A 26,742-nucleotide genomic window follows, 5' to 3' on the forward strand; every position below is an offset into this window, starting at 1 on the left:
CTGCCTCAATTTTGTTAAACATGCTTATTTAAAAGAAGGATGTATAACTCAATCAAGAATACAATTATTTCTTTTATTCAACTGATTTTGCGCTCTCCATTTTATTTCCACTTAATGAATTTGCCTGACAATCTTGATGCACATGTGGAAATTTTGCCTTTATAGATCAAAAGCTATCTCAAGTATTGGATTGTAGGTTTTTTTGTTTTTTTAATTTTATTTGTGAATTTTTACAATTTCTACCTATCTACTCTGTTTCAGGTACTATCATCTGGTCTCCTGACTAACATAATTCACTCTTAAATATGGCTTTTAAGATTATGAGTCACATAAAAATGTTGAGCATCGTGTCTTGAACCTAGTATATTTTCAGTAAATATTTGATGAATGAATACACAAATGAATAGTGTACTACTTGCTTCATATGGAAGACATGTTTGCTTTCCTATGAGAATGTGTATATTTCCCATCCTCTTATTTATTTTAATTTTTTTTGAAACAGAGTATTCTATTTCATCACAAACACAAAAATCTGAAACCCCATTTTTGAGCCATCTCTGTATATAATAAGAATCCGGCCTGCATCTGTCAGTGATAGAGAGTACAGTAAACTAAGATGTCCCTGAAGAGGCCATAGTGTTGACAAAATTCAACATGCTGGTGGAGTCTACACGAACACAGGAAACAAAGCTCAGCCCTTCCACACAGCTGTCTGTCCTTGCAATGACTTTGTTTTGAGTCAGTGTCTCTTCATGCCGCGCATATTCTCCAATGTCAGCTTGGTGAAGTACCACAATCGCCACGGGGTCTACTTTTCTTCAGTCTTATGTAGATTTTGCTGCCACCCCCAAACCCAAAGGGATGTCTGCCATGGAGTACACCACCACTCCCCAGTACTGAGAAGTATTTTCGGTGATTTGACCCAGACCATATTTCAATACATGGTTCCCAAAGACGAAGGACTGCTCCGCACCAGGCTTTATCCACACTTTATAGTTGGCATAAGGTGCAAGGTAATTCAGGGCTCTGACGTGAACCAAAACTTGTGGGTCTTAGTGAATTTTCTGAAGCAGGTCCCCGGTGACGCCAGCTTGTCCCCGGAGATATTGGCATCCAGCTTCATAATCTCCCTCACATAGTACACCTGGTCATTGTGCAGCCAGAAACAGTAGGTGCCGTCGGATTGGTACACCAGCAGCTGAAGAGTCTCCCTGATGTATTTCCCAGTCTTCTTAAACATGACACGGGTCTCCTCTTCAGTCAAAGTCCGCATTTTCCCGCTGGTTTGGAACACCACATCCTCGTACCTCGGTCTTATTTATTTATTTTTAAGAGATGGAATTTCGCCCTGTTGTCCAAGCTGGAGTACAGTAGTCATAGCCTACTGCAGCCTCGAACTCCTGGGCTCAAGTGATCCTCCTGCCTCAGCCTCTCAAGTAACTGGGACTATAGGCACACACCCACACTTTTAATCAAAGTGTATTATCTTTGAGTTGTGTTTCTTGTAAATAGCATAGAGTTGGGTTATGGTTTTTAAAAATCCATTTTGACAATTTCATTTTTTAAAAAATCTCACTTTATTGAAGTCTGACATATAAAAGAAGTTTTTACATATAACTTGTATATATAAAATGTATACTGCTTGATGAGCTTAGGGAAAATTCCTATTTTAAAATTAGTATGTTCAGATCGTTTACATTCATGTTATGATTGATATGTATGGATTTAGATTAATGCTACTACAAAATTTGGTTGCTGTTATTTACTTTTCAGAGTCTTCAAATACTTTTTCTTGCCTTCTGTCCAGGGTTTGTAATTACATTCAGTGTGAGAAAAGGTGTGAAGCATGCTTGCTCCTTCTTACCTGAAACTGGAACTCTGGGGATAATTACTGTTAGAGCTCCCCTTAAATCTAGGGATCAGGGTCCAAGTTTTTGAATCTTACATTAACATTTCTTTTTTATCAGATCACAATCTCAAATTTGCTTTTAAAAGCTATTTTCCTCCAGCAATTAAAACAGTGCTCTCCAAAACTCCCAGGATGGGCTGCTCAGAAAACTCTTCCCAGTCCACTGCTATGGTTTCAGGAGTTCCCCGCAGTTCGGAGACGCTTGAGGTGAGCATTCATGATGTAGACTTTTCTAACCAGACCAAACCAAATCTTTAGATGGCCAGTGTCACCAAATAACTGCATCTATTAATTTTTTTTCAACCAGTGTTTTTAAAGCACGTATTATGGGTCAGGCTCTGTTCTAAGCATTGGCGATGTGGTAGTGAACAGAAAAAGGTACTTGCTCTAGTGGTGAGGGGGAAGAAATAAAGACAATAAATATATAGATGTATGACTGAATCAGATTAGTTTAAGTTAGTGCTAAATGATATGAAGAAATAAAATCAGGGTAATGGGCTAGAAAGTAATGGGGATGAGAAGGGCAGAATAGCCGCTTTACCCAACTGGTCAGAGAACGCCTCTCTCGAAGGTGACATTTGAGTTGAGGCCTGAATCTTGATAATAAAAGAATCTGGTGAGGAAAAGAGAAATAAAATTGCAAAGACTTGATCTACTTTTTTTTCTACCTTTCCTTCTGCATTTCTGACCACAGAATTTAAGTCTGCACGAGGAAAGAGTTTTTTTGTTTTTTTTTTTTTTTTTTTTTTTTTGGCCAACAGCTGGGAACCTTAATTGAAACTCTAAGTGTGTAAACTAAACGTACAAACCTCAAACCATGTAAGCTACCCCAGAATTACACTGATATAACTCACTCCCCAATATTTTTTTCTTCAGATCAATGATACCCAAATTCTGGCCCAATATTAAGGGAATTTGGACAGAGTTTTAGCTAGGTATAATGTTTTGAATGAGGGAGTCAGATCATCACATTGTGGATAAGAAATCCAGATGTACTATTCCATTCTTTCACAAGAGACACTAAAACATTATTTGCATTTAAATCTCATTTTGAAACTGCCATGAAAGCAAGCATGCAAAGACCACCTGTGGACTGTAGATGGCAGACTATACCCACAAAGTAGTGGCTGAATCCTCTGAGCAACCTCAGAAACATTTGGGAAAGACTATGGGCCCCAGCTTCTTGTGTCACAATGATTAGACCATGCAAAGGATCTATAACAACGATATTTACAAGTGTTGGAACAATGGGAAGTTTCTATATACTGATAGCATTGAAGTTACTCCCTCACGGTAACGAGACATTTGAGAGGCCCTGCTCTGAGAAATACTATTTTCGTGACTAAAACATCCCAGACTCAGCCCTATAGGATGAAAGCTAACATGTGGATCTTACAGATGCTGCCAATTGTCTGTGATTAAGACTGTTGAGAGAAAGCGGGTGGAGTGGGGGATCTTTGGAGTTCTTAGTACTTTCTAGATTGAAAAACAGTATTTGGTGCACTCAAGAAAAGGTAGTAAAACTTTCAGAAATGGCATTTTTATAAATGGCATGATTTTGTGACATCAGCCATTTGCTAGCCTTGGGATTCTGTTTGGTTTGATCTTAGAAAAGTACACTGTATGATTCTATTTATATGTCTGCCTCGAAAAGACAAAATTATAAAGATGGAGAACAGATTAGTGGTTGTCAGGAGTTATGGGTAGGGGGATGAGGTGACCAAAAAGAAATAGCACAAGGGATTTTTGGGGGGTAATGGAACTGTTTTATGTCCTGATTATAGTGGTAGATACAGGAATCTATACATGTGTTAAAATTTAGAGAACCGTACACAAAAAGAAAAAAAAATACTCAAAATAAAATTAAAGAGTAATATAAAAGTGATTTTCCTAGTAATAAAGACTTTTCCCTTCAAAAAGCCATTGAAGAAAAGCAAGAGGTTGAAGAAAAAATGCTCTTGAAGAAAAGGAGCCAAATTCTCCACTCCCTGAATCGCAGTTACCAACCTTTGCTCAGGTCTCTGCCTTATTCCATCAAAAATATAGCTAGTGAGTGAGTCTAAGACAAAAGTCTTCTATAGATACATCATTGAATAATATACACTTATGCTTTAAAGAGTAAATGATAGTTGTTGAGCTATGAATTAGTGTTCACCTGTATCATATACAACCGGGACCATGAACTAGGTCTATCACAAAATGAAAAAATTTTAATTGTAATTCATCAAAAAAATTAACATATTAATTTAATAATAAGCAGTTTAATTAATGGACACATAATGAGTATTTAGACCTGTATTCCACCAACCCATTTATCTAACTTCAGTCTGTAATTAAATTTCACTAAAATTCATTAAAATTCAAAAGACATGCTCTTTTTAAGCTTCTAGTAGTACATTTTGTATCAAGGTGGTAAAACTGACCAATAAAACAATGTTGAGCTATATCTTCCTGTCTTATAGCGGTATACTATATTTCCTAAAACTTTCTAAGGACTTGTTTCATTTGTTTTATTTCTTAAGATGATATGTTCTCTTGCCCCTGTGAAACTCAAGGCGGATTTATTTCTCTTTACTTATATACATTCAGGGAGTTTTTAAAACAAATGTAACTTGTCTTGTTCAGAATGAACTAAATTCAGTGTTTTGAATGAGGAACCAGTTTTGGAATCTAGACCATTCACAGAATGGTGGCATGATCCAGTGGGTCCCTTAGTCTGTTTTCCAGCAGCCAATCCCCTAAATGAAAATGAGGGATGTGATTAATGACATGTGTTTCCTCTCTACTCCCAGGAGTACATAACAAGGTGAATTATACAACTATAATACTAGCTACCACTGCACTAGGTTATTTATATATGTCATCTAACCAGACTGTCACAAGAACCTTATGAAATAGATGTTGTGAGTAGATCTGTTAACTACCAGAAACTTGAAATTTTGAAGTTTAATTCCAGCTCTGACATCCTAGACATCACAACCTTGCAAAGCTCAGGGTTCTTGCTTCTACTCTGCTCCAAAGAAGTCTTCCTTGCTAAAAATGCCTTCACTGTGTCATCTGTTGACCTCTCTGATGATGTCAGCTGTTGGGTCTTAGTTCTTTAAGCTCCTCAGTTGCTACAATTACCCTGTAGACTTTTAATAGTCTACTAGTTGTTCCATACAAAATATTATTATTGCTTGAATTCAACTCCAATCACTTTATTTTCACTCCAATTCAGTTACCTGTTCATTGCATTACACTTTGTAATTGGGAATTTGAACCGTCTTAGAAATCAAAGTCTAATGTTCCAGTAACTGACCAAACCTTTCATCCTTCTGGCTCTAACATGCCCAAACTCCATTTAACCTCATAAAAACCTCTGATCTGTCTGTTCTGTCCATCTTCCCCTTTGTATCAGCTCCACATCCTTTCCACCTCTCTTTTCTCCTTGCACTTGACTTTCTTAATGTCCACCTCTTCCCTTTTTTTAAGCCAGCAAGTCTCAGAGGCTCACCCAAGGCACTCAGTGTAGTACCTGAGTATTGCTGCTGGTTATTTGGGGTGTTATTTGTAAGTAGCTCTTCCGTTAGCAGGTGATGAGTGCCGCCTGCGCTGGGTCCTCTCCTTCAATACTGAGTTCCCTTTTGGCCCAAGGTGTGTCTAGAAATGTCATCTGGGAGCTAAAGCCCGGAACAGGGGCCTCGTGACTCTGACCAGTGCCCTGTCTTGCTGTGGTTGAGCTGGTATCCAAGACCCAAGATAAAGTCCCCACTCCCCGCACCCCCACTATTTCCTCTTCTCTCCTCAAGTGGAAGGAAGGGAGCCACAAACTGCGTAGCTTGGGGTTAGGGGAAAGGTGATGCCAGCACTCTCTTGGCTGCCCCAGTGAGTGTGATGCCCCTAGTCCACTGTCTCTGGGCCTAGTTCAGCACAAGGACTTGAGTTGCAGTCCTTATGGCCTAGACTGCCTTTTAAGTTTTCTTGGAAACAGACAGCACTACAGCCCTCAGTGGCGAAGTTCATGGGAACTCAAGTTTAAACCCCTGGGATCCATGATTCCTCTCTGGCTAGGGCTGGTTTAAATGCTCCGTCTATAGGCAGGGGTCAGCTGAGTTTAGTCTGGTTTTCCTTTCTGCTCTAACAGGACAGCACCCAGTGGCTGTGTTCTTCCACCCCAAATTCCCGGAAATGCTCTCTGCACCACTCCCTACCACTGCCAGGATGGGGGAGGGGTGGCGGCGGTGATTCAGGCCTGATTTTTCTATCTCTTCAGTGCCTCTTTCAGCGATATGAAGTTAAAACCAGGTACTGTGAGTGCTCACCTGAGTTTTTTGGGTTTTTTTTGAGACCGTCTCTCCTTGCTTCTCAGATTGCAAACAGCGTATTGTAGGACCTTGTGATCATGTGAATTAATACTTAATAAACTCCTCTTTATATATATCCTGTTAGTTCTGTCCCTCTAAGAGAACCCTGACTAATACACCTGCGTTTTCTCATTTTGGGAGATGAGCTGAATAAATTCATGTTTATCTCTGAATGGGCACAATGTTAAGTACCGAATGTTAGCTATTATTAGTAAGATGAGTGAATTAGGACTCATAGATACATCATTGAATAATATACACTTATGCTTTAAAGAGTAAATGATAGTTGTTGACCTATGAATTAGTGTTCACCTGTATCATATACAACTGGGACCATGAACTAGGTCTTCCTTCTACTCCTTTTCCCACTCTTCTGTGTGCTCTGTTCTCCCACCCCCACAACTTTTGTCAGCTTTTGTCATCTCTTCTGTAATCATAATTAATCCTTGTATACTTTATTAATTGGCTGAATCTAAAATAAAAAATATCAATAGACAGTATTTCTATTATTATTGTGTTAACATTGTTCACTCTCCTATGATTTCAAAGTGTCTTATTTTTTATTGTATGCCTTCATCAAACACTAAGATGATCTATCTTCCTTAAACGTAGTCCATCTGTGATAAGGGATGTAATGTAATTGTTGAAGACAGATTTCCCAGAACCATCTGACTTCTCATTATAATCTGGACCAGCTGCTCCCTGGGCTGGATGCCAAGCTGTCATCCTGACTTTTTTTCACCCAAGTCCTGGGTTGGAGTCAGTGTTCTGGGATCTCGAGTTTTTACCTTTCTTGGATTTAATTCTTGTTCTGGCTGGAGAACATCTTCAAGTAATTTTCTTGAAAGGGTGCATGATAAATCAGCTTGCTGAATTTTTACATGCTGGAAAGTGACTTCATTTTTTCCCTCTCACTTTCTCATTGATTGATATTTTTACTGAGTGTAGAATGTTAGGTCCATAATTATTTTTCACAGAAAGTTGAAGTTATAGCATCTAGGTATTCTAATGAGAAATTACATTCTTTTTCCTTTGTAGGACATAGTATTCCCCCTCTGGAATGTTTCACAATGTTCTCCATGCCTAAAGTGTTCTGAAATTTCTTCAAAATGTTCTGCTGTTTGGGTCTTTTTTAAAAAAAAATTCATCTTGTGGTCATGGTTACACTCATGTATACAAGTGGTAAACATTATTCAAAAAAATCACATGTTGAATTGAATTGTGCCATCAGAAAGAAGAAATCCTATAATGCTTAAAATCTGTGCCACAACATTCAACATTAGATTGTACCATTATGTGTGGTTTCTCCGATTGTTTTATGTGTTTATGTGTTTAATGTTTTGAACTTCATCCTAAGCAGGAAATACATTCTTTTCTCATCTCAGTCTGTCCCTGTCAGTCTTTCAGAAGACCAAAGGTGGTAATTTTGTGCATTAAGAATACCCTAGACTGAATGGTGCTCTCAAGAGGCCAGGAAGATTATCTGTGTAGGAAGGAGAAAGGAGATGAACTAGGTAACTTTAAGTAACTTGGAAAATTTTATAGACCACTGCACCCAGGATTTGTGTCCTTTGAGAAAGGGCCATTCATGATTTTCTGTTGGCTTGTGGGAGGGAGAATCCTGGGAAACCTGCTTCATAGTCTGACTTCATGGCCAGACCTGCTTGAAGTCAACCAATTACTAAAGGGCATCCGTTTACCTGTGTAATTTTGGAGATGTTTTTGTCAGCTTCATTGAGGTCATTGAAACTGGGCCCAGAGGAGATGCACTTAACTTTTATAATAAGGAAGTTAAGATATAGCAAGAGACTAAAGAGAGTTGGAAAGATATCTGCCACCTACATTCAATATTTTTTTCTGTTTAAAATTATTCTATTTGTTATTAATAAGATAACAAATCTTTGTAAAACCAACCCTTTGCTTGTTTCTTTCTACAATATCTACTTTCAGATTAAATTGGTAATAACTTAATCTGGCTTTCCTATAGAATCAATCTCTACAATTTTAATGGTTTTTATTTTTTAAGCACTCTATTACATTTGACCTTGTTTTGAAATCTGTTTCTTTTGTTTTGTTGGGGGAGAACGCTGAGAATGTTGTGTTCCCTTAGAAAGAAATCCTCAATCATAGTAACAGTTTTAATAAGATCACAAGTCTGCCTGTTGTTCTACCAAATGAAATTTCCATCACTTTAACAATAGTTATCATTTCGAGATGTGTATAAGAAGATTGAAGAAAACCCCTGAGGTTTGGCTCTGTGTCCCCATCCAAATTTCACCTTGAATTGTAATAATCCCCACGTGTCAAGGGCGGGACCAGGTGGAGATAATTGAATCATGGGGGAGGTTCCCCCCATGCTGTTCTCGTGATAGTGAGTTCTCACGAGATCTGATGGTTTTGTAAGGGGTTTCCCCCTTCACTCAGCTCTCATTCTTTCTCCTGCTGCCCTGTGAAGAGATCCCCTTCTGCCATGATTGTAAATTTCTTGAGGCCTCTCCAGCCATGTAGAACTGTGAGTCAATTAAACCTCTTTTCTTTATAAATTACCCAGTCTCAGGTATTTCTTTCTTTCTGTCTTTCTTTTTTTTTTGCATTAGTTGAACCATAAAAACTAGTTTAATAGCTTATTTTAAAAGTAACAATACAGTACATGATAATCACTATATAAAAGAATTACATGTTTATAATGTAATGATTTTGTTCTGATCATTTTCTTATAATGACTGAATGCTAAAGACACAGTCACTGAAAAAACTTATCTATTATACTCCCCTTGGCTTAGTATTTAGCATTGAATACAAAAGGTCCAATAGCTTCCATATAATTAGGAAAAAAATGTACAAATGCATAAATTAGAAACCAAGGTGAATTCTCATGCTGGTAATCAAATAAAGGCGTTTTACTTAACCCAAACAAAAAAGTCACTTCCTTAAATTATAGAAACTAAATATTACAAAGTATAAAAGTATAAATTTCTGGTGAGATATTTTAAATAATCTTTATCTTGAATAGTAAAGAACTGTATAAAAGGTGTTCAAGTTTCCATATTAGAAACTGTTCAAAAACAATAAATATCAAACTAACCAAAACCAGTAACAGTAGATGCATTATAGGTCAATTTATAGTTTTCCTCAACATCGAGAGTAAGAGAAAACAGCCTTAAAATATGCAGCGTTTAGGCAATTGCAATATTTAAGAAATATATATACAATTTATAAAGATGTATAGCATAATTATTTTTAAAAATCTAATGTCAGTAAGAATTAGGCACTGGTTATAAAATGAATAAGAAAAGAGGGGGCTGGGCGCAGTGGCTCATGCCTGTAAGCCCAGCACTTTGGGAGGCCAAGGTGGGCAGATCACAAGGTCAAGAGATCGAGACCATCCTGGCCAACATGGTGAAACCCCATCTCTACTAAAAAAAAAAAATACAAAAATCAGCTGGGCGTGATGGTGCCCGCCTGTAGTCCCAGCTACTTGGGAGGCTGAGGCAGGAGAATCACTTGAACCCTGGAGGCGGAGGTTGCAGTGAGCCGAGATCATGCCACTGCACTCCAGTATGGCAACAGAGCGACACTCCATCTAAAAAAAAAAGAAAAGAAAAGAACAATTATAATACCAACCATTTGACAAAATGACACTGCAGAAAATAAATAACCTACAGGTTTCTCTGATATTCCTTGATAATACAGATTAATCTACAACTCCTAATAATGGAACATCCTTCAAACTAGAAAACGTTTTGCAAAATAAATATTTATGCTTTACTTTAAAACATGAATATCCTAAATTATTTACACCATCTTATCACTAGGGCCCTGTCTACATATAAAATAAGTAAAATGAGGAATTGAAATACTGTTTTTAGTTGTAGCTGACCCAAGTACACTGCCTCTCAACCTGCCACCCCCACCCCAACAAAGTGTGTGTGTGTGACTTACCAGCTTTAATTTCTACCCTAGGGGAGATTAACTAAAACTACAAACCAAAAGATAGCTTTAACTAGGTTTTTTGGTTTGTATTGGTTTTTAAGTGTTATAAAAACAAGGTGGATAAAGAAACAAAATATCTTTTTTTTTTTTTTTTTTTTGAGACAGAGCCTCACTCTGTCACCCAGACTGGAGTACAGTGGCTCGATCTCCAGGCAGCTCACTGCAAGCTCCACCTCCTGGGTTCACGGCATTCTCCTGCCTCAGCCTCCCAAGCAGCTGGGACCACAGGCGCCTACCATCACGCCCGGCGAATTTTTTGTATTTTTAGTAGAGACAGGGTTTCACCATGCTAACCAGCGTCACTTTTCCCGTCCTGCTCTGCACCGCAGCACGCCGACTGTGAGCAGCTACATTCAACCTCAGGTATTTCTTCATAGCAGTATGAGAACAGACTAATATAACCCCACACTTTTAAGAGTAGGCAGAGAGGTAATGAAAAATGATGTCTCATGTTTGTTTCTTTTAACTTCTTAAAATTCACAATAATGATGTTTTTGGCTGGAAATCATAGATTTCTCCCTTTGTTCATTCATTATTTCATTTAACAAACACTTACATGGTGTTTGTTAAATATTAACTCCTTTATTCTTCATCACAATTTTTTGAGGTAAGTACTATTATTATCCACATTTTATAGATGAGGAAACTGAGGTATAGAGAAGTTAAGTAACTTGCCTGGGATCATATGGCTAGTAAGTGGCAGAGCTGGGATTTGAACTCATGCTGTTTGGCTCTACTACTTTATTCTCTTCTGTTTTCTATGTATGTGTCCCCTTTAGTCACTTCACTAGAATAGTTACTTCTAACACAAAAGCACTTGGTAAAAAGTTGATTTAAAAGACTTGGCCCTCTTTTATAAAATTTTAAAATTTAATTATAGGTGGACCAGACATATATGTGAAAAGATACTGCCAAAAGAATGGTAAGAAAAAAAAGAAACAAAAATACATTTTTAAAGATTGAAGGAGTGGTGTAGAAGTTTTATTTTCCCCTACTCATTTTCTTTACTTCAAGTATGATTTACGTTGTATATAATCTTTGTAAGAGGCATGGAGGAGAGAAATGGTGATGGCAAGTAGCTTTAGATGTTATAACAACAAAGAGTCACATATTAAAATTTGGCTTTAAATTTTCCATGGTATGCCAAAAGCTTCTATATGTGATATTTGTTGTAGATTTTTAAGTTTTTTTTTTCCGTATTTGGGCTTGGCAAACATGGTCACAGTAAGCATACTATTATTCATTTAATAATAAAACGAGTTTTGGGAAGCCTGATTGTAATGGTCCATCTTCCTGAGGAGCCATCACTCTTTGTTCTCAAACCACCATTTTAAAACAGGCCTAATTCTTTGAGTGCCTTTGCTCTTCAGGTGACACTTATTAAGATTACATTTAAAAATTTGAGCTCATTTCCAACTTCTATTATTCCTTTTTCTAACACATACACACACACCCTAATGCCTACATAATTAAGGTAGTTTTAGACCTCTGAGTTACTTCACAGAATCTTGATTAAGTGGACAAACCTGCATGTTCTACTCACCCTAGGGGTTAATGCATATTTTTTTTGAAAATTTCAACTTTTATTTAGATTCATGGGGTATCTGTGCAGGTTTGTTACATGGATATAGTGTGTGATGCTGAGGTTTGAGGTACAAATGATCCCATCGCCCACGTAGTAAGCATAGTACCCAATAGGCAGTTTTTCAACCCTCGCCCCCGTCTTTCCCACTGCCAACTAGTAGTCTTCAGTGTCTATTGTTCCCATCTTACGTCCATGTGTATCCAATGCTTAGTTCCCACTGTAAGTGAGAATGTGGTATTTGGTTTTCTGTTCCTGCATTAACTTGCTTAGGCTAATGGCTTCCAGCTTGCATCCATGTTCCTGCAAAAGATATGATTCCATTCTTTTTTATGGCTGCATAGTATTCTGTAGTATGTATATACCACATTTTCTTTATCAATTCACCATTGATGGATACCTAGTGATGGTAGTGGCAGGCCATCTGGAGTGGCTGCTGCCATCATGCCAGCTGCAGGAGGAAGGTGTGGCTGGGGCTGCATGCTCCATGGAGCCGGTGGGAGCTAGGGACAAGTGGGAGCCCTGCCCCTTCTGAGTTGGGGTGAGAGCCCCTTGGTTGCCTCTGCAAATGCCCAAGCCATGGCTGCAGATCTGGGCATCCCTGTACTCTCGCAACCTGTGAGCACGCAGGAGCCCCACCCTCACAGACACAGCTGCAGCCACCCAAGTTGTGGCTGTGGAACTGAGCTGCCTGCTCCACAGAGCAGGCAAGAGGCAGGAGACCCACTCTCCAGGGCACAGTTGCAGCCACTCAAACTGTGGCTGCAGACCTGGGCCTCCTGCTCTCCGGAGCAGGCAGAATGTCCCCCTCCACCAACTGTGCAGCTGCAGCCATCCAAACCACAGCTGTGGACCTAGGCATCCTGAATTCCTGGGGGCCCAGGAAGCCCCCACTATCCTCACAGGCTCAGAAGTGCCTCCTCCTGCTGCCTAGCTTCTCCCTGCTGTCAGCACCTGCTCCTATTTTGGAGCAAAGTTGGGGCCAAGTCTGGGTGCTATTGCAGCCTGACTGGTAGTGTACACACTTGGAGCAGTGCTGACATGCCAGCCCCCTGCCGCTTTGGCCCCCTCTGGACTTTGGGCTCTGATGAGCATAGGAGGAAAGCCAGTGAGGTGCTGAGGGCAGCTCAGCACTGACCTATAGGCACCCCTTGACAGCTACAGCCTGAGCACCATGAATGGCAGCAGGAGGCAGACAGGTTCCTGGGCTGAATAGGGTGGATCCCCAGTGAGGCCCCATCTTCAGGCCAGGGAGGGCCTGAAGGCTGGGGATTGGGCTGCCAATCCCATGGACAGGGGTGGGAACTTGTGGCACCTTTTCCAGGCCTGCCCATGGCTACCCATGGACCAATCAGCATGCACTTCCTCCCCTCTGAGGCCCATGAAAGCCCCAGGCTCAGCCAGACCTGAGCAGACATTGGGTGACCAGCTGCAGAAAGGAGCTACTCTCTGCTGATAGCTGAATACTTGTTGGGACAACTTGCCTAGCAGAGAGGAGCCACCCTCTCTGCTAGAAGCTGAACACTCATTGGTAATACAGGAGTTATTAAGAAATTATTTTTAGGTGACTAGAAAGGGTAAAAGAGTTATCAGTGGAATTTTCCTTTAATAAAAAGTAGTCCCAAACCATTTCTTCTTTAACAGAAAGCAGCCTGAAGAGTCTGGCATAGATATGCAAACTAGGAGCTTTTGTTTGTTTTTTTTGTTTTTGTTTTTGTTTTTGTTTTTGTTTTTTTTGAGACGGAGTCTGGCTCTGTTGCCCAGGCTGGAGTGCAGTGGCCGGATCTCAGCTCACTGCAAGCTCCGCCTCCCAGGTTCACGTCATTCTCCTGCCTCAGCCTCCCGAGTAGCTGGGACTACAGGCGCCCGCCACCTCGCCCAGCTAGTTTTTTGTATTTTTTAGTAGAGACGGGGTTTCACCGTGTTAGCCAGGATGGTCTCGATCTCCTGACCTCGTGATCCACCCGTCTCGGCCTCCCAAAGTGCTGGGATTACGGCCAGGAGCTTTTATATGTAAATGCTGGCAGCTGTACCTGGAAGCCAGATACATTCAATATGGCATCTCCCACCCTCTTTTCCTTGTCACCACGTGTGCTGGTGTCATGTCAACCTCCAGGTAAAACCACGTGTACAGGTATGATGGCCACCACCAGGTAGAGGCCGTATTTCCATAATAAAATACTGTGTTGGGAGGGATAGTTTTTTTCACGGTCTATGTAAATGGCACACGTAGTCAAATCAATCCTCTAAGCCCTATGTAAATCAATCACTGCTTCCTCAAGCTTCTGTACAAAATCTATTGTATTCTGCCCCAAATCAGAGATCCTCTTTTGGGCAACCCACTTTCTCAGCATGAGGAAACCTTTTCTCTTTCTCTTCTTTTTCTATTAAACTTTCCACTCCTAAACCCACCCTGTGTATGTGTCTGTGTCCTGAATTCTTTCTGGACCGTGACAAAGAACCAGGGTATATACCCCAGACAACGGAGCCATTTCACTGGGTCACCCTGCCTGTGGAAAGGAGCTGCCCCTGCGGTTTCCCCTGAGCTGTTCTGTCGCTCAATAAAAGCTCCTCTTCATCTTGCTCACCCTCCACTTGTCTGTATACCTCATTCTTCCTGGTCTCAGCACTCACTGAATAGTAAGGCTAAAAGAGCTGTAACACAAACAGGGCTGAGACCTGCCCCTTGCTTGCCACATTGCAGGCAAAGAGAAGGAAAGAAGAGCTGTGGCCCTTTGGGGATCCCAGACCTGGGAGTTCCCCGAGCCAGGGCTGTGAATCCCAAAGAGGGAGTCCTGCAGTTCCTGATGTCTCCAAGCTTCCGGGCACCACTGTATTCCCCATTGCCAGCCATAGAAGCTGCTTGCAGTGTTTCTGGTCCTACCGTAGCCTCACAGATAGCCAGCGTCTGTCCGGGCACCTGGAGCTGCCCACCCCGCTGCAGCATCCGGCATGTCTGATTGTACGCAGTGGCCAGACACCATGCTTGCTCACACACCTCTCACCATTCCACGTCTGACTCGGCCTTGACAGGTTTGGGACCCAGGCTGGTAGCATGAGCTGAGTACAGCCTGCAAGGCTGAGTGGGCAAAACGAGCCCAGCGTGCCCAGGCAAAACTCGGACAAAGGCGCCACTGGCCACAGAGGTTCTCAGCCATAAAAACACTCCAAGGATCCTGTAACACTAGGTAGATTCCATGTCTTTACTATTGTGAATAGTGCTGTGATGAACATAAGCGTCCATATGTCTTTTGATAGAATGCCTTATTTTCCTTTGGGTGTATACCCAGTCATGGGATTGCTGGGTTGCATGGTAGTTCTATTTTTAGTTATTTCACTAATCCTCAGAGAAATGCAAATCAAAACCACAATGAGATACCCTCTCACACCAGTCAGAATGGCTATTATTAAAAATCAGAAAATAACAGATGTTAGCGAGGCTGCAAAGAAAAGGGAATGCTTATACATAAAATGTAATTTAGTTCAGCCACTGTGGAAGCAGCTGGAGATTTATTGCATAGCTTAAAGCAGGGTTTCTTAAAGCAAGGTCAGGAACTACCTGCGATGGAATCATGTGTGATACCTGTTAAAAAGGCAGATTGCTGGACTCACTGTAGGCTTGCTGAATCAAAACTTCTGGGATTGAGACCTGGGAATCTGAATCTTGAACACACATCCTAGGAGATTCTCATGCACACTGAAATTGGAGAAATGCTGTTTTAGTTATACTTCTGGTAGAGTTTCTGTAACCAATGAATTTAAATTGGGTCTTCACAAGAAAAATGCTCTAGCTTTAAATTGAGAAATGCTGTTCTGTTAGCACCAACCATCATATTAGTTATGATAATAAACAAGTAATTATAGAGGACCTAATTTGAATCTGCCCAATGTGTATTTTTGAGCAATGGCCAGAAACAAGTCTTAAGAATATTGTGCAAAGTTAACTGGAAAGAGGGGAGACTTTGTGGTTTATAACCAGAAATGTGGGATTAAGGGGAAAAATTTGGTGATAACTATTAAAAGGAAGGGCCAAATCCTTAAACTCTGAAAGAAAAAGAATATAAACTAGTGAAAAGTGAAAGCCCCAGTTAAATTATGTAGCTGTGACACTCCTAAGGGCAGAGGCTATAAGTAATTCAGTGCTGCACTCCCTGTACCAAACGATGGCATTTTTCTTAAGGTTCCCTTTTAAAAATATGATGGAAACCAGGCTCAGTGGCTCACGCCTGTAATCCCAGCACTTTGGGAGGCTGAGGCGGGCGGATCACGAGGTCAGGAGATCGAGACCACGGTGAAACCCTGTCTCTACTAAAAATACAAAAAATTAGCCGGGTGCGGTGGCAGGTGCCTGTAATCCCAGCTACTTGGGAGGCTGAGGCAGGAGAATGGCGTGAACCCGGGAGGTGGAGCTTGCAGTGAGCCGAGATTGCGCCACTGCACTCCAGCCTGGGCGACAGAGTGAGACTCCATCTCAAAATAAATTAAAAACAAACAAAAAAAATATGATGGAAACTCTGGACCCTACTGAAGGTTAAAAGTAGGCACTTAATAAATATTTGTGAGATTAAATTGTTTACATAGTGTTATGGCTGGTTTCTTCCCTTCACTGAATGTCTTGGCTAGTGTTCTTAACTTTGACACAATTATAGACCCGTTTGCTCGAAAAACAAGTTCAGGTTTCCTGTTTTATGGTAGATGTACCTGATAGCAGTAACTTAACTTAAGCATACCCTGAGAATGACCCTGTATGGCAGACCCACCTGAATGTGTGCTTCGAGTTCGGAGCTAAGGAATATGGCAGTGGCCAAGAAGGAGATTCATTCTTTATCTATGAGAAACATCTGAACCCATAGCCCGTCCTGTGGACTGTGGGCCATACAGGGGATCAAGGCCTGTTGTTTTAGGTTAAATGAGGTTTGCCAGGTAAGGATTGTTAGGGGGCAGTGGTTAAGTGAAAATGCTATATAAATATAACTGCATGCCTTTTGCAAGTGGTTGCAGTTCTCCTGATCAGCCCACTGCCACTGAACTCTCTCCCCTGTATGTAATTGCCCCAGTAAAATTCCGTGACTCATTTGCTGATCCTGGGTCCCTTGAATCTGGTGCTATCCCCATTGGAGTCAATAGGGGTTTGGCACAACGCCTATTTAGGGTAAAAAGACCTATTGTACTGAACTTCCCTTCCTCCTAATCTTTTACTGAAATAATAGAAAAGATGTTAAAATAAGAATAAAATCGTAACAGTGCTAGAGAGTACATCAGCAGGTCAGATATTTTGAGAAATTATTCAAAGATAAGCAGATGTGATCAAACCAATGAAGAAGTGAAAACAGAGGAATTGAAGTCACTAGAGATGAATGTGGTTCTTCCTAAGGGAGCCCTGGGGAAGCTAGGAACTTGGCTCATCCATACAACATTAGGGAACTATGGAATACTTGTCAGGGTAACGAATTAAAGGGTGCGTTCCCTATCAGCTGGTCATCCCCCACCTTCCTCTATAGACACAGGGTGGCCTCCTTCAAGTTAAAATCTGGAGGAGTGCTCTCTGTGGAAATGGGGTGCTGGTTTAGGGGGCGGCCTCCTAGTATGGCTGCTGTGCCTTGAAGGGGAAGCAGAACAGACATTGTGGGACTCATATCACAGACATGGAAGGGAAATTTTAGAAGGTTGCAATCACTCCGCCCAGGAGATATTTACACAGAAACACTCACCTCAGCCATGAGTAAATTCCCTTTATTTTTTGATATGTTCCCAGCTGCCATACCACTTCCCTGCTCACAAATGCTACAGGGTATCTGCTGCTGTAACTCCCACCCTTATATGGAACCACAAACCAGCTCTTTCCAATCAAGTGAGAGTATCCACTTCAGACAATAGTCTTGTACCTCCTTTAGACTAATACTTCCACAGATAACTGTACACTTTGGGCAAAATATAGAATACAGCTAGTTGAAAGTAGTTGAAAGCAATTGAAAGAAGGTACTGGCAAGGAGTCAACATTTGAAAAAAAGGGAATGACGCTAGGTGAGTTTTTTTGTTTTTTTTTTTTTTAACTGCTTTTGGCCTGAGGGCGGGCTCACCTGTTTACCTGTGTCATGCAGGGGTAAAGGGTGGGGGCGGATGGCTAAAAACCCAGGTTAAAAAAAAAAAAATCCATCATCTTGCTGGCTTGAAATACCAGAGGATAGAGTTTGGGGCATTCATCACCTCTGAAAAGTGAGAAGGAAATTCCCCAAAATTGAAAGCCAAAGAAGGGGAACCTTATACTCTGTATATAAATTCAGCCCAAATGCTGTGCTGAGCTCCACACTTTGAACTAACCATACACAGGGAAGATTCCAAGCAGCCTAAATGAAGACTAAAAGAATTGGACTGAGATTTGACTTACTGCTCATTACAGTTTTTCAGCCAATTTAACTGCCTGCTTAAAAAAAGTTTTTAGAGGAACAGAATAGCATCCAGAGTCTTTACAACATATTATTCCAATGTCGAAGACACAACCCAAAATTGGTCTACATAAAAGGGAACAGGAAAACAGAACCCATATAGGAAAAGACAATGAAGACTTGTCCTGAAATGACTAAGATATTGCAATTAGCATGTGAGAATTTTAAAGCAGCTATTCAAGAAGAACATTTGTTGGGGAAACACATACATGGCTAAAAGGAAAACCAACACTAACCATCTCCATTAATCCTCCAAGCTTTTCATTTGTGGATTATGATTTACAAGAATTTCAGAAAAAAACCATAGCATTAAACAGAAGGTCCAAGATTAATAAATCCAAACAACTGAGCCCAGAGAAAACAGATAATTTAGGGAGCAGAGGAGAACTTGAAAAAATTATTAGTATCCTTAAAGGTATTCAAGAGGAGATTGCACTGATAAAATAGTGAGGCTGCCAGGTGTGGTGGCATGTGCCCGTAATCTCAGCTGTTTGGGAGGCTGAGGCAGGAGGATCCCTTGAGCCCAGGAGTTTGAGGCTGCAGTAAGTTGTGATTGTGCCATTGTACTCCAGCCGGGACAGCAGAGTGAGACCCCATTTCTGAAAACAGACAAACCAAAAACAGGCACTATGAAAAAAGAACAATCAGTAAATACCAAAGAAAAGCATACTTGGAAGTAAAAAAGGAATAATGGATTTGCTGAAGACCAAGTTGATGTTCTGGAAAATGAAATTTACTAGAATATAGAGAAATAAAATAAATGGTGGAAAATATGAGAGAAAAGTTGAGGCATGGAGGATAGACCCTAGAAATTCAAGTTCCAGAACACAATTTTTTCTTAGTTGGAGAAAGACAAGTGTCTTTAGATGGAAAAAATGTCATGTCAGCCATACAGAATTAGACAGAAAACAAACAAAAACCCAAATACCCATGCCTAAACACAACCTGGTGAAATTTCAGAACTCTAAGCATAAAGAGAATATCTTAAAAGAATTAGGAAAAGCAAAACAGATTACTTACATTGGAATGAGAATCAGACTGATAGACTTCTCATCAGTAATCCTGTGTGTTGGAGGACAGCAGAATACTGCCTTTAACGTTTTGGTAGAAAATGAATTTCAGCCTGAATATACCCAGCCAACTAGTAGGTAAGTGTGAGGGCACAATGTAGACATGTTTAGATATGTTAGGATCAGAATGCTTACTGTTCATGCATCTTTTAAAAAAATTACTTCAGGGAAATAAAAAAAAGAATACAAGAAAGAGGACACCATGGGTTGTAAAAGCATGGAAAGATGTGAAATTTTCAGAAAATAAAGATATGTTTTACAAAATTAATGCCTCTCCTTAGAAGAAATAAAACCAGATATTGTTTATTGTTGACAGGATTGCCATTAGTGATTGAAACTGGTTAGGAAGACCTTTCACTTTGCATTTTATACTCTTCTGTATTATCTGCATTTTTTTTTTGTTTTGAATACAGATTACTTGCAGTCTTTTTTTTTTTTTTTTTTTTTTTTGAGACAGAATCTCTCTCTGTCACCCAGGCTGGAGTGCAATGGCACAATTTTGGCTCACTGCAACCTCTGCTTCCCAGATTAAAGCAATTCTCATGCCTCAACCTTCTGAGTAGCTGGCATTATAAAGGGGCACCACCATGCCTGGATAATTTTTGTATTTTTAGTAGAGATGGGGTTTCACCATGTTGGCAGGCTGGTCTCGAACTCCTAACCTCAAGTGATTCACCCACCTTGGCCTCGCAAAGTGCTGGGATTACAGGTGTGAATCACCGCACCTAGCCACAATCAAAATTGTAACTTAACTTTTAAAATCTACCCACCCCCGGCCCCTCACCAAATCTAGTAGTCCTTATCTTCTAAGCGTGTTAACAAATTCCTCCTGAAGACATTTCATAAGAAGAGGAGCTAGTCCATTTAGTTTAGGATAGTTTTGGAAAAGGTTTGGGCTGCTACTAAGATAAACTTACAAATAAAAGCATTTCAGAAAAATCTTTCAATTCAACCGCACACAAAGATGGTAAGATGTAGACACAAAATAAAAATGATTTTTATTTCTTCACAATAATCTGAAAGTGGATTTTACAAATTATAACAAAAAACACATTCTCGCTGCTTCAAAAAGATTGTCATCTAATGATCAAAAGCAGAACTGTCCAATATGGTAGCCACTAGCCATACGTGGCTATTGAGACTTGAAATGTGGCTAGTCTGCATTGAGATGTGCCGCAAGGGTAAAATGCACATGAGATTTTAAATACTTAATATGAAAAAAACATAAAATATCTCATTAATAATTTTTAATTACACATTGAAGTGATACTTTAGATGCATTGGGTTAAACCATTTTTATTATTATAATTAATTTAATCTTTGCATTTTTATCTTTTAAAAATGTGGCTATTAGAAAATTTAAAATTACATTTGTGGCTCTTATGTGTGGCCCTCATTCTACTTCTATTAGACAGCCCTGGCCTAAAACAACAAAATGTTGCACACATCCATTATTGCCCAAATGAGATTTCTGAAAAGAGAGTTTTTAAAAAAGAAAATGGTAACACTCTGGCATTCATTTACTAAGAAACCTCCCTGGAAATGGAGAAATAATCAATGCTAACATACTAGAACAAGATAGAAAGGAAGTTGGGAGAGTAGAAAACATGACTGATTTTTTCATGTTTTCATGAAACGTGAAAGAAGGGAGAAGAAATACTAGTTCTAAAATAAAAAAAGATTTGTTGGTTGAATGACTTCCAGTAAAATGTTTGCCTCTAATGCTTGCACTCTTCTAAAGGCAAAAATTATTCTTTTTATGATCATAGTTTCTTAATGCAATGCCATTCTATCTAGGGATATCCTACCTACAACTCTTCCTTAGTACTTTCCTGTGTATACATTGCTGAGTTTTTTTATGCTAAGGAATGTTCCTCCATTGATGTGATAATTACTGCCTTATTTTCATCCTGTTCAAAGCGTCTATAGTAGTTCAAATGAGAAATACATTTCGAAGCAGAGGTGACCTCAGTTCTAGTGATTATCTTTCAAGCTGCATTTATTATCAGGGCAACTGGACTGATTATCCCTGACCCATCTGAAAAAGTCACTTTTATCATCAGAAAGAATTTACATTCTCTCTTGTTGAAGTGATTCGATTAGCTTATTTCCTGAGAAAGATTACAGTACATTCGTGCTCTCTGCTTTATCACTACAGAGCATTTGTCAGTTGTGATTTTCTATTCTGCTATGAAGGATGAAAAACAATTACAGTGTTTATCAACAAAGTAGCTCTGTGGAAAGTAGAAAAAACAAACCAAGTTGAGAGTGAGAGTTCTCTTTACAATAATCAAAAGCAATGACAGAAGGAAGAGAAATGAGGATGTTAAAAAATCCCTCAGAACCAACAGAAAATAGAGGTCCTTTTAGTTACTGGCAGTGTTACGGGACCCCACCACATACCAGGGGTTTCCGCCCTATAGTCCCTTCTGCAATCCCCAGAAATATGTACAGGAAAGGGGTCCCGATCCAGGCCCCAAGAGAGGGTTCTTGGATCTTGCACAAGAAAGAATTCAGAGCGAGTCTGCAGTGCAAAGTAAAAGCATGTTTATAAAGAAAGTAAAGTAGTTAAAGTACAGCTACTCCATAGACAGAGTAGGATGTTCCCAAAAGTAAGAGGAGGAATGCATCCACTCTCTATAGTGCTAAATGCTCTATAGTGATAAAGCAGGTACAACGCTGTATCTATAGGGAGATGTGCTCTGCTACAAGGGTGTGTGATAAAGGATTGATTTCTTAATTACTATATTTTGCAAGAATCAATATTATTATCTTTAAAGCAAAATTAGAAATGCCTTTGTTTTCCAGATATCAGGATATCTGGACACTCCCAAGTCTGGGTCTGTTTAGTAAACATTATTAATTTGTTCCCTTAACCATAAACATCTAGAGGCTGGGAATACCTAACTTTCTGGAAATGCAGCCCAGCAAGTCCCAGCCTCATTTTGGTAGCCCTCACTCTAGATGGAGTTGCTCTGGTTCACATGTCTCTGACAGCAGGATTAAAAGATAATATGGGCCAGATGTGGTGGCTCACGCCTGTAATCTCAACACTTTGGGAGGCTGAAGCGGGCAGATCACCTGAGGCCAGGAGTTCGAGATCAGCCTGGCCAACGTGGTGAAACCTCGTCTCTACTAACAATGCAAAAATTTGCCGGGTGTGGTGATGCGGGCCTGTGATCCTAGCTATTCGGGAGGCTGAGGCAGGAGAATTTTTTGAACCCAGGAGGCAGAGGTTGCAGTGAGCCAAGATCACTCCACTGCACTCCAGCCTGGGTGACAGAGCAAGACTCTCTCATAAACAAACAAACAAACAAACAAAAAATGATATGGAAAAAGTGTTGTGAAAGCTCTTACTTTTACATTCTACCAACTCTGTATAAGGTCGGTGTTGGAGTCAAGCCATTAATAATCACAATTGGGATGGACAATTTAGCATCTAGGTCAGTGATTAGCAAATAATAGTTTTCTCATCCATGTTTGTTGAATTAGCACAAGATATTGTGGCTTACGTACTGATATGGCTGGCTACTTTATCAAGGCAGTAATTTGTCCTTTATTCTTGCTGCTCTAGATATTTTTCCCTTTCCCAAGCTAAGAAGGTAGCCACATCTTGTGTTTTTTGTTTTTACCTAGGTGTTTTTTGTGTTGCATCAGGAAGCAGACATTGCCAAGCAAGAGAAGACAATTCCTTCTTAGCCTTTTGTTTGCAATAACCTTGGCTCAGTGAGAGTTATATAGAAAGTAAGTGCTTGAAACTTAACAGGTAGAAGCTGTTGGACCCAAGGGGAGAGGAAGATTCCTGAAACTAACAGATGGAGTCGAGTTCTGGGAGGCCCTGGGGGCGATTCTGTGCCAGGCAAAAGTATCGCCCCAGGACTGCACAGTTTCAGACTGGTGGACTCCAAGCATATAATCCTGGGAGCAATGGCACAGATATCCCCTGCCTACCATCAGAAGACCATGAGGGCAGGGATGGTGAACTTAACAGAGACTAGCATGGACAGAGGTCTAGAGGACTCTTCTCTGACTCCTCCCACCAGCTATACTCTGGGACCTTTAGTTGAACCTGAGGAGGTAGAGAACCCTACTGAGGAGTGAGATTGAATGTCCCACCAACTGAATGGCTGGTGGTTCAGGGCAGATTAAAATTGTTTAGCATACATTTTCAACTTGCCACAATACTACCATCCTTGACAGTGCTTGCTTGGTCAATGACTCATCTAGAGCATAAAATGAAAAATTATTCACAGTATATGAGAGCTAGCTGTGACTTCTATGTTCATCTAATTCAGATTCTTCATTTTTAGGTTAGGAGACCAAGGTAAAAGATATAAAAGAACTAGGCCAGGTGTGATGGCTCATGCCTATAATCTAATCTCAGTGTTTTGAAAGGCCAAGGTAGGAGGATTGCTTGAAGCTAGGAGCTCAAGACCAGCCTGAGCAACATAGTGAAATCCTGTCTCTACAAAAAATTAAAAAATTAGCTGGGTGTGATGGTGTGCACTTGTGGTCCTAGCTACTTGGGAGACTGAGGTGGGAGGATTGCTTGAGCCCAGGAGTTAGAGGTTACTGTGAGCTATGATCATGCCACTACACTTAAGCCTGGGTGACGGAGTGAGACCATGAGTCTGGGGAAAAAAAAAAAAAAAAAGATATAAAAAAATTTGTTCTAAGTCATGAGCCCAAAGCCAGTGCAGGGCTGAGACAGTGGGCTGTCAACCCTCAGTCCACTTTTCTTTCTACCTCACTACTTGTAAAATTCAGTCTACTTTTTTTTTTTCTACTTCACTACCTGTAAAATTCAGACATATTGTGGCAATTAGAGTATACTATCATTTCATTAGGGCTAGACTAGCCCTTATGAAAGTAAGATCTTACAATTTTAAAATGCAGTAACAATGGAAACTTAAAAAATATCCAGATCTGATAGTGGAGGTATCTGATAGTGGCCATGTATATTTTCCATTTACTCCCCACTATAGAAATTGTGAGCAGATGACCTGAGTCATATATAAAGTGGGTGATTCTACAGTTTCTGAGAATTAAATACCTCTTCTGTAGGCATTTTAAATATGGATATGTGTACGTATGTGTGTTAATATATAGACACACATGCAGAAATCTTTCCACTGTCAAACACTGGGTAGAAATTTCTTTTCAGTTGTGTGTGTGTGTGTGTATGTGTGTGTGTATGTATATTAAACCTACTTAATAGCTAAATAAAAAGTTTACTTATAATTTATGATTGGGTCTTCTTTTCATAAGAATCACCCTGTATGGGCCGGGCATGGTGGCTCACGCCTGTAATCCCAGCACTTTGGGAGGCCGAGAGGGGCAGATCACGAGGTCAGGAGATCGAGACCATCCTGGCTAACACGGTGAAACCCCGTCTCTACTAAAAAATACAAAAAAACTAGCTGGGCGAGGTGGCACGCACCTGTGGTCCCAGCTACTCGGGAGGCTGAGGCAGGAGAATGGCGTAAAACCGGGAGGTGGAGCTTGCAGTGAGCTGAGATCCAGCCACTACATTCCAGCCTGGGCGACAGAGCGAGACTCCATCTCAAAAAAAAAAAAAAAAAAAAGAATCACCCTGTATAATACTACTTCTAGTCTAACTTCCCTCAATATCCAATATTTTTCTAATCTATGTCTTTGTCCACCTTCTCATCCTTCGCTCTTTGCAGGTAAAAGGCTGATTAGAGTTTGGCTTCTTATTTCTCTCTGGACAACTGTGGCGGAGAATACAACCATCCTATGCATAACAGCCTCTTTCTAGCTGAACGAGCAGCCTGCACTACCACTCCATGATGAGAAGACCTAGGTAACCTTGGTGTTCATTCATCTGTCAGTCCAGCAGCTGTCTGTGGGTCCCTGTGAGTTCAGACCCTGCTGTAGGCAGATTGAAAAGGCAGGGTGTGAGGACGGCAATGCCCACATGGCAAAAGCCTGTCCTTTAGATGCGGCACCACTGAGAGATGCTGTGTCACAGGAGGTTGGCCTGGCTTATCCAGCTGTCTGTTCAGATGTTCCCATAGGAGTCTCTCTGCCAGCAGGGTCCACGGCGAATGTAGATAAACAGCAGTACCATTAGGACAGCAGATATCAGGCAAAAGACAACAGCAAAGATGACCTTTAGAACTGTGGGAAAATAGGAAAAGTATTAATGTAAAATTAATGCATTAGGAAAATATGAAGATCACATGTGAGTGTTGCTTTCTGTCTTAATTGCAAATTTCAGAGGAGTTTCTAAAGAGGCCTTGAAATCAGCATTGTGTGTGGTAAAAAGAGCACAGGACTAGGAGTCAGGAGGTGACCTCGGTTCCAGTTCCTGCATAACCTTTGACCCTTGAGATTCAGCTCCCCACTGAAAAGGGAGGGTAATTAGCTGAAGTACTTCTAAGTCCTCTTATAGCACTAACTTTATGCATTTTTTTATAGTTAAATTACCAATTGTCCATGATCTCAGGGTCAAAGGAAATTCTGAATGCTCAACTGCAATCAACTGGATCTAAAAGAAATGAAATCTTTCGATTCTTAAATTTGATTTTTAGGTAAATATTTGTTAGAGAGGAGATCTTGCGCACATTTTATCTATGGCAAACATTTCTAGCATAACTGTGTACTATTGCTAATATGCACCTGTATTTACATATATTCCTTTGATAGCTGACCAGTAAAAGCAGATATTTGGGGCCATTTCTTAATGAGATGCTAAATCATTATTTCATCTGGAAAGTTACTCTCCTACACATGCACCCTAGTCCACTATAGTATACACATCAGAAATACCAGTTTGTACCACCTCTAAATGTATGTCTTTTCGTTGTAAAAATATAGGGTTTCTTGTTAGCTTAGGCAATGGGAGAGCAAACATCCCTCTGATCCCATCACCTCTTTCTACAGAACCCTACTGCACCATAGAACACAGGTGAAAATCACTGACTTCACCTGACATTATCATTAAGAGAATGAGGAAAGTAAGAAGCAGAGCAATTAGATAATCTGGTTATGGTTATTGGGGTTGGGATCTTATCAGTCTCATGATTTTAAAAACCATCTATTCAGTAATTACTTCCAAATATAAATCTTCAGCTCTGACATCTATCTTAAGCGCCAGACTCATATCTCCAATTGTATACCTGATATGTTTCTTTAGATAGCTAATAGGCATTTCAATCTCAAGTCCAAAACTGAACCCTTGATCTCCCCATCCTCATTCTCCATACCAAATCTGCTTTTCCCAGAGCCTTCCCTCATCTCAGTTGATGGGAACTCCCTTCTTCTGTTGGCTTAGGATAAAACTCTTGGAGTCTTTTTTAACTCCTTTATTTTTCTCACCGCTTACGCTGTCAGCAAATCCTATTGGTCCTACCAAAAAATATATTCCAACGTTG

The 26,742-nt window shown here is 40.3% G+C and overlaps 1 protein-coding gene and 1 pseudogene across 1 annotated transcript in view; both read right to left on the reverse strand.

Moving 5' to 3' along the window:
* Window positions 1–227: 227 nt before the first annotated feature.
* LOC110742478 lies at window positions 228–4,019 on the reverse strand (annotated as a pseudogene).
* A 20,874-nt stretch (window positions 4,020–24,893) lies between these two features.
* ACP3 (acid phosphatase 3) overlaps window positions 24,894–26,742 on the reverse strand; it is a 50,429-nt gene continuing 48,580 nt past the window's right edge. Inside the window, exon 11 of the mRNA XM_031663761.1 lies at window positions 24,894–25,486. Within this exon, the coding sequence (XP_031519621.1) occupies window positions 25,368–25,486 (119 nt within the window). The 3' untranslated portion in view covers window positions 24,894–25,367. The remainder of the gene's footprint in view (window positions 25,487–26,742) is intronic.

This window comes from Papio anubis, chromosome 2 (assembly GCF_008728515.1).
Source record: "Papio anubis isolate 15944 chromosome 2, Panubis1.0, whole genome shotgun sequence".
In the NCBI taxonomy this organism is placed as follows: domain Eukaryota; kingdom Metazoa; phylum Chordata; class Mammalia; order Primates; family Cercopithecidae; genus Papio; species Papio anubis.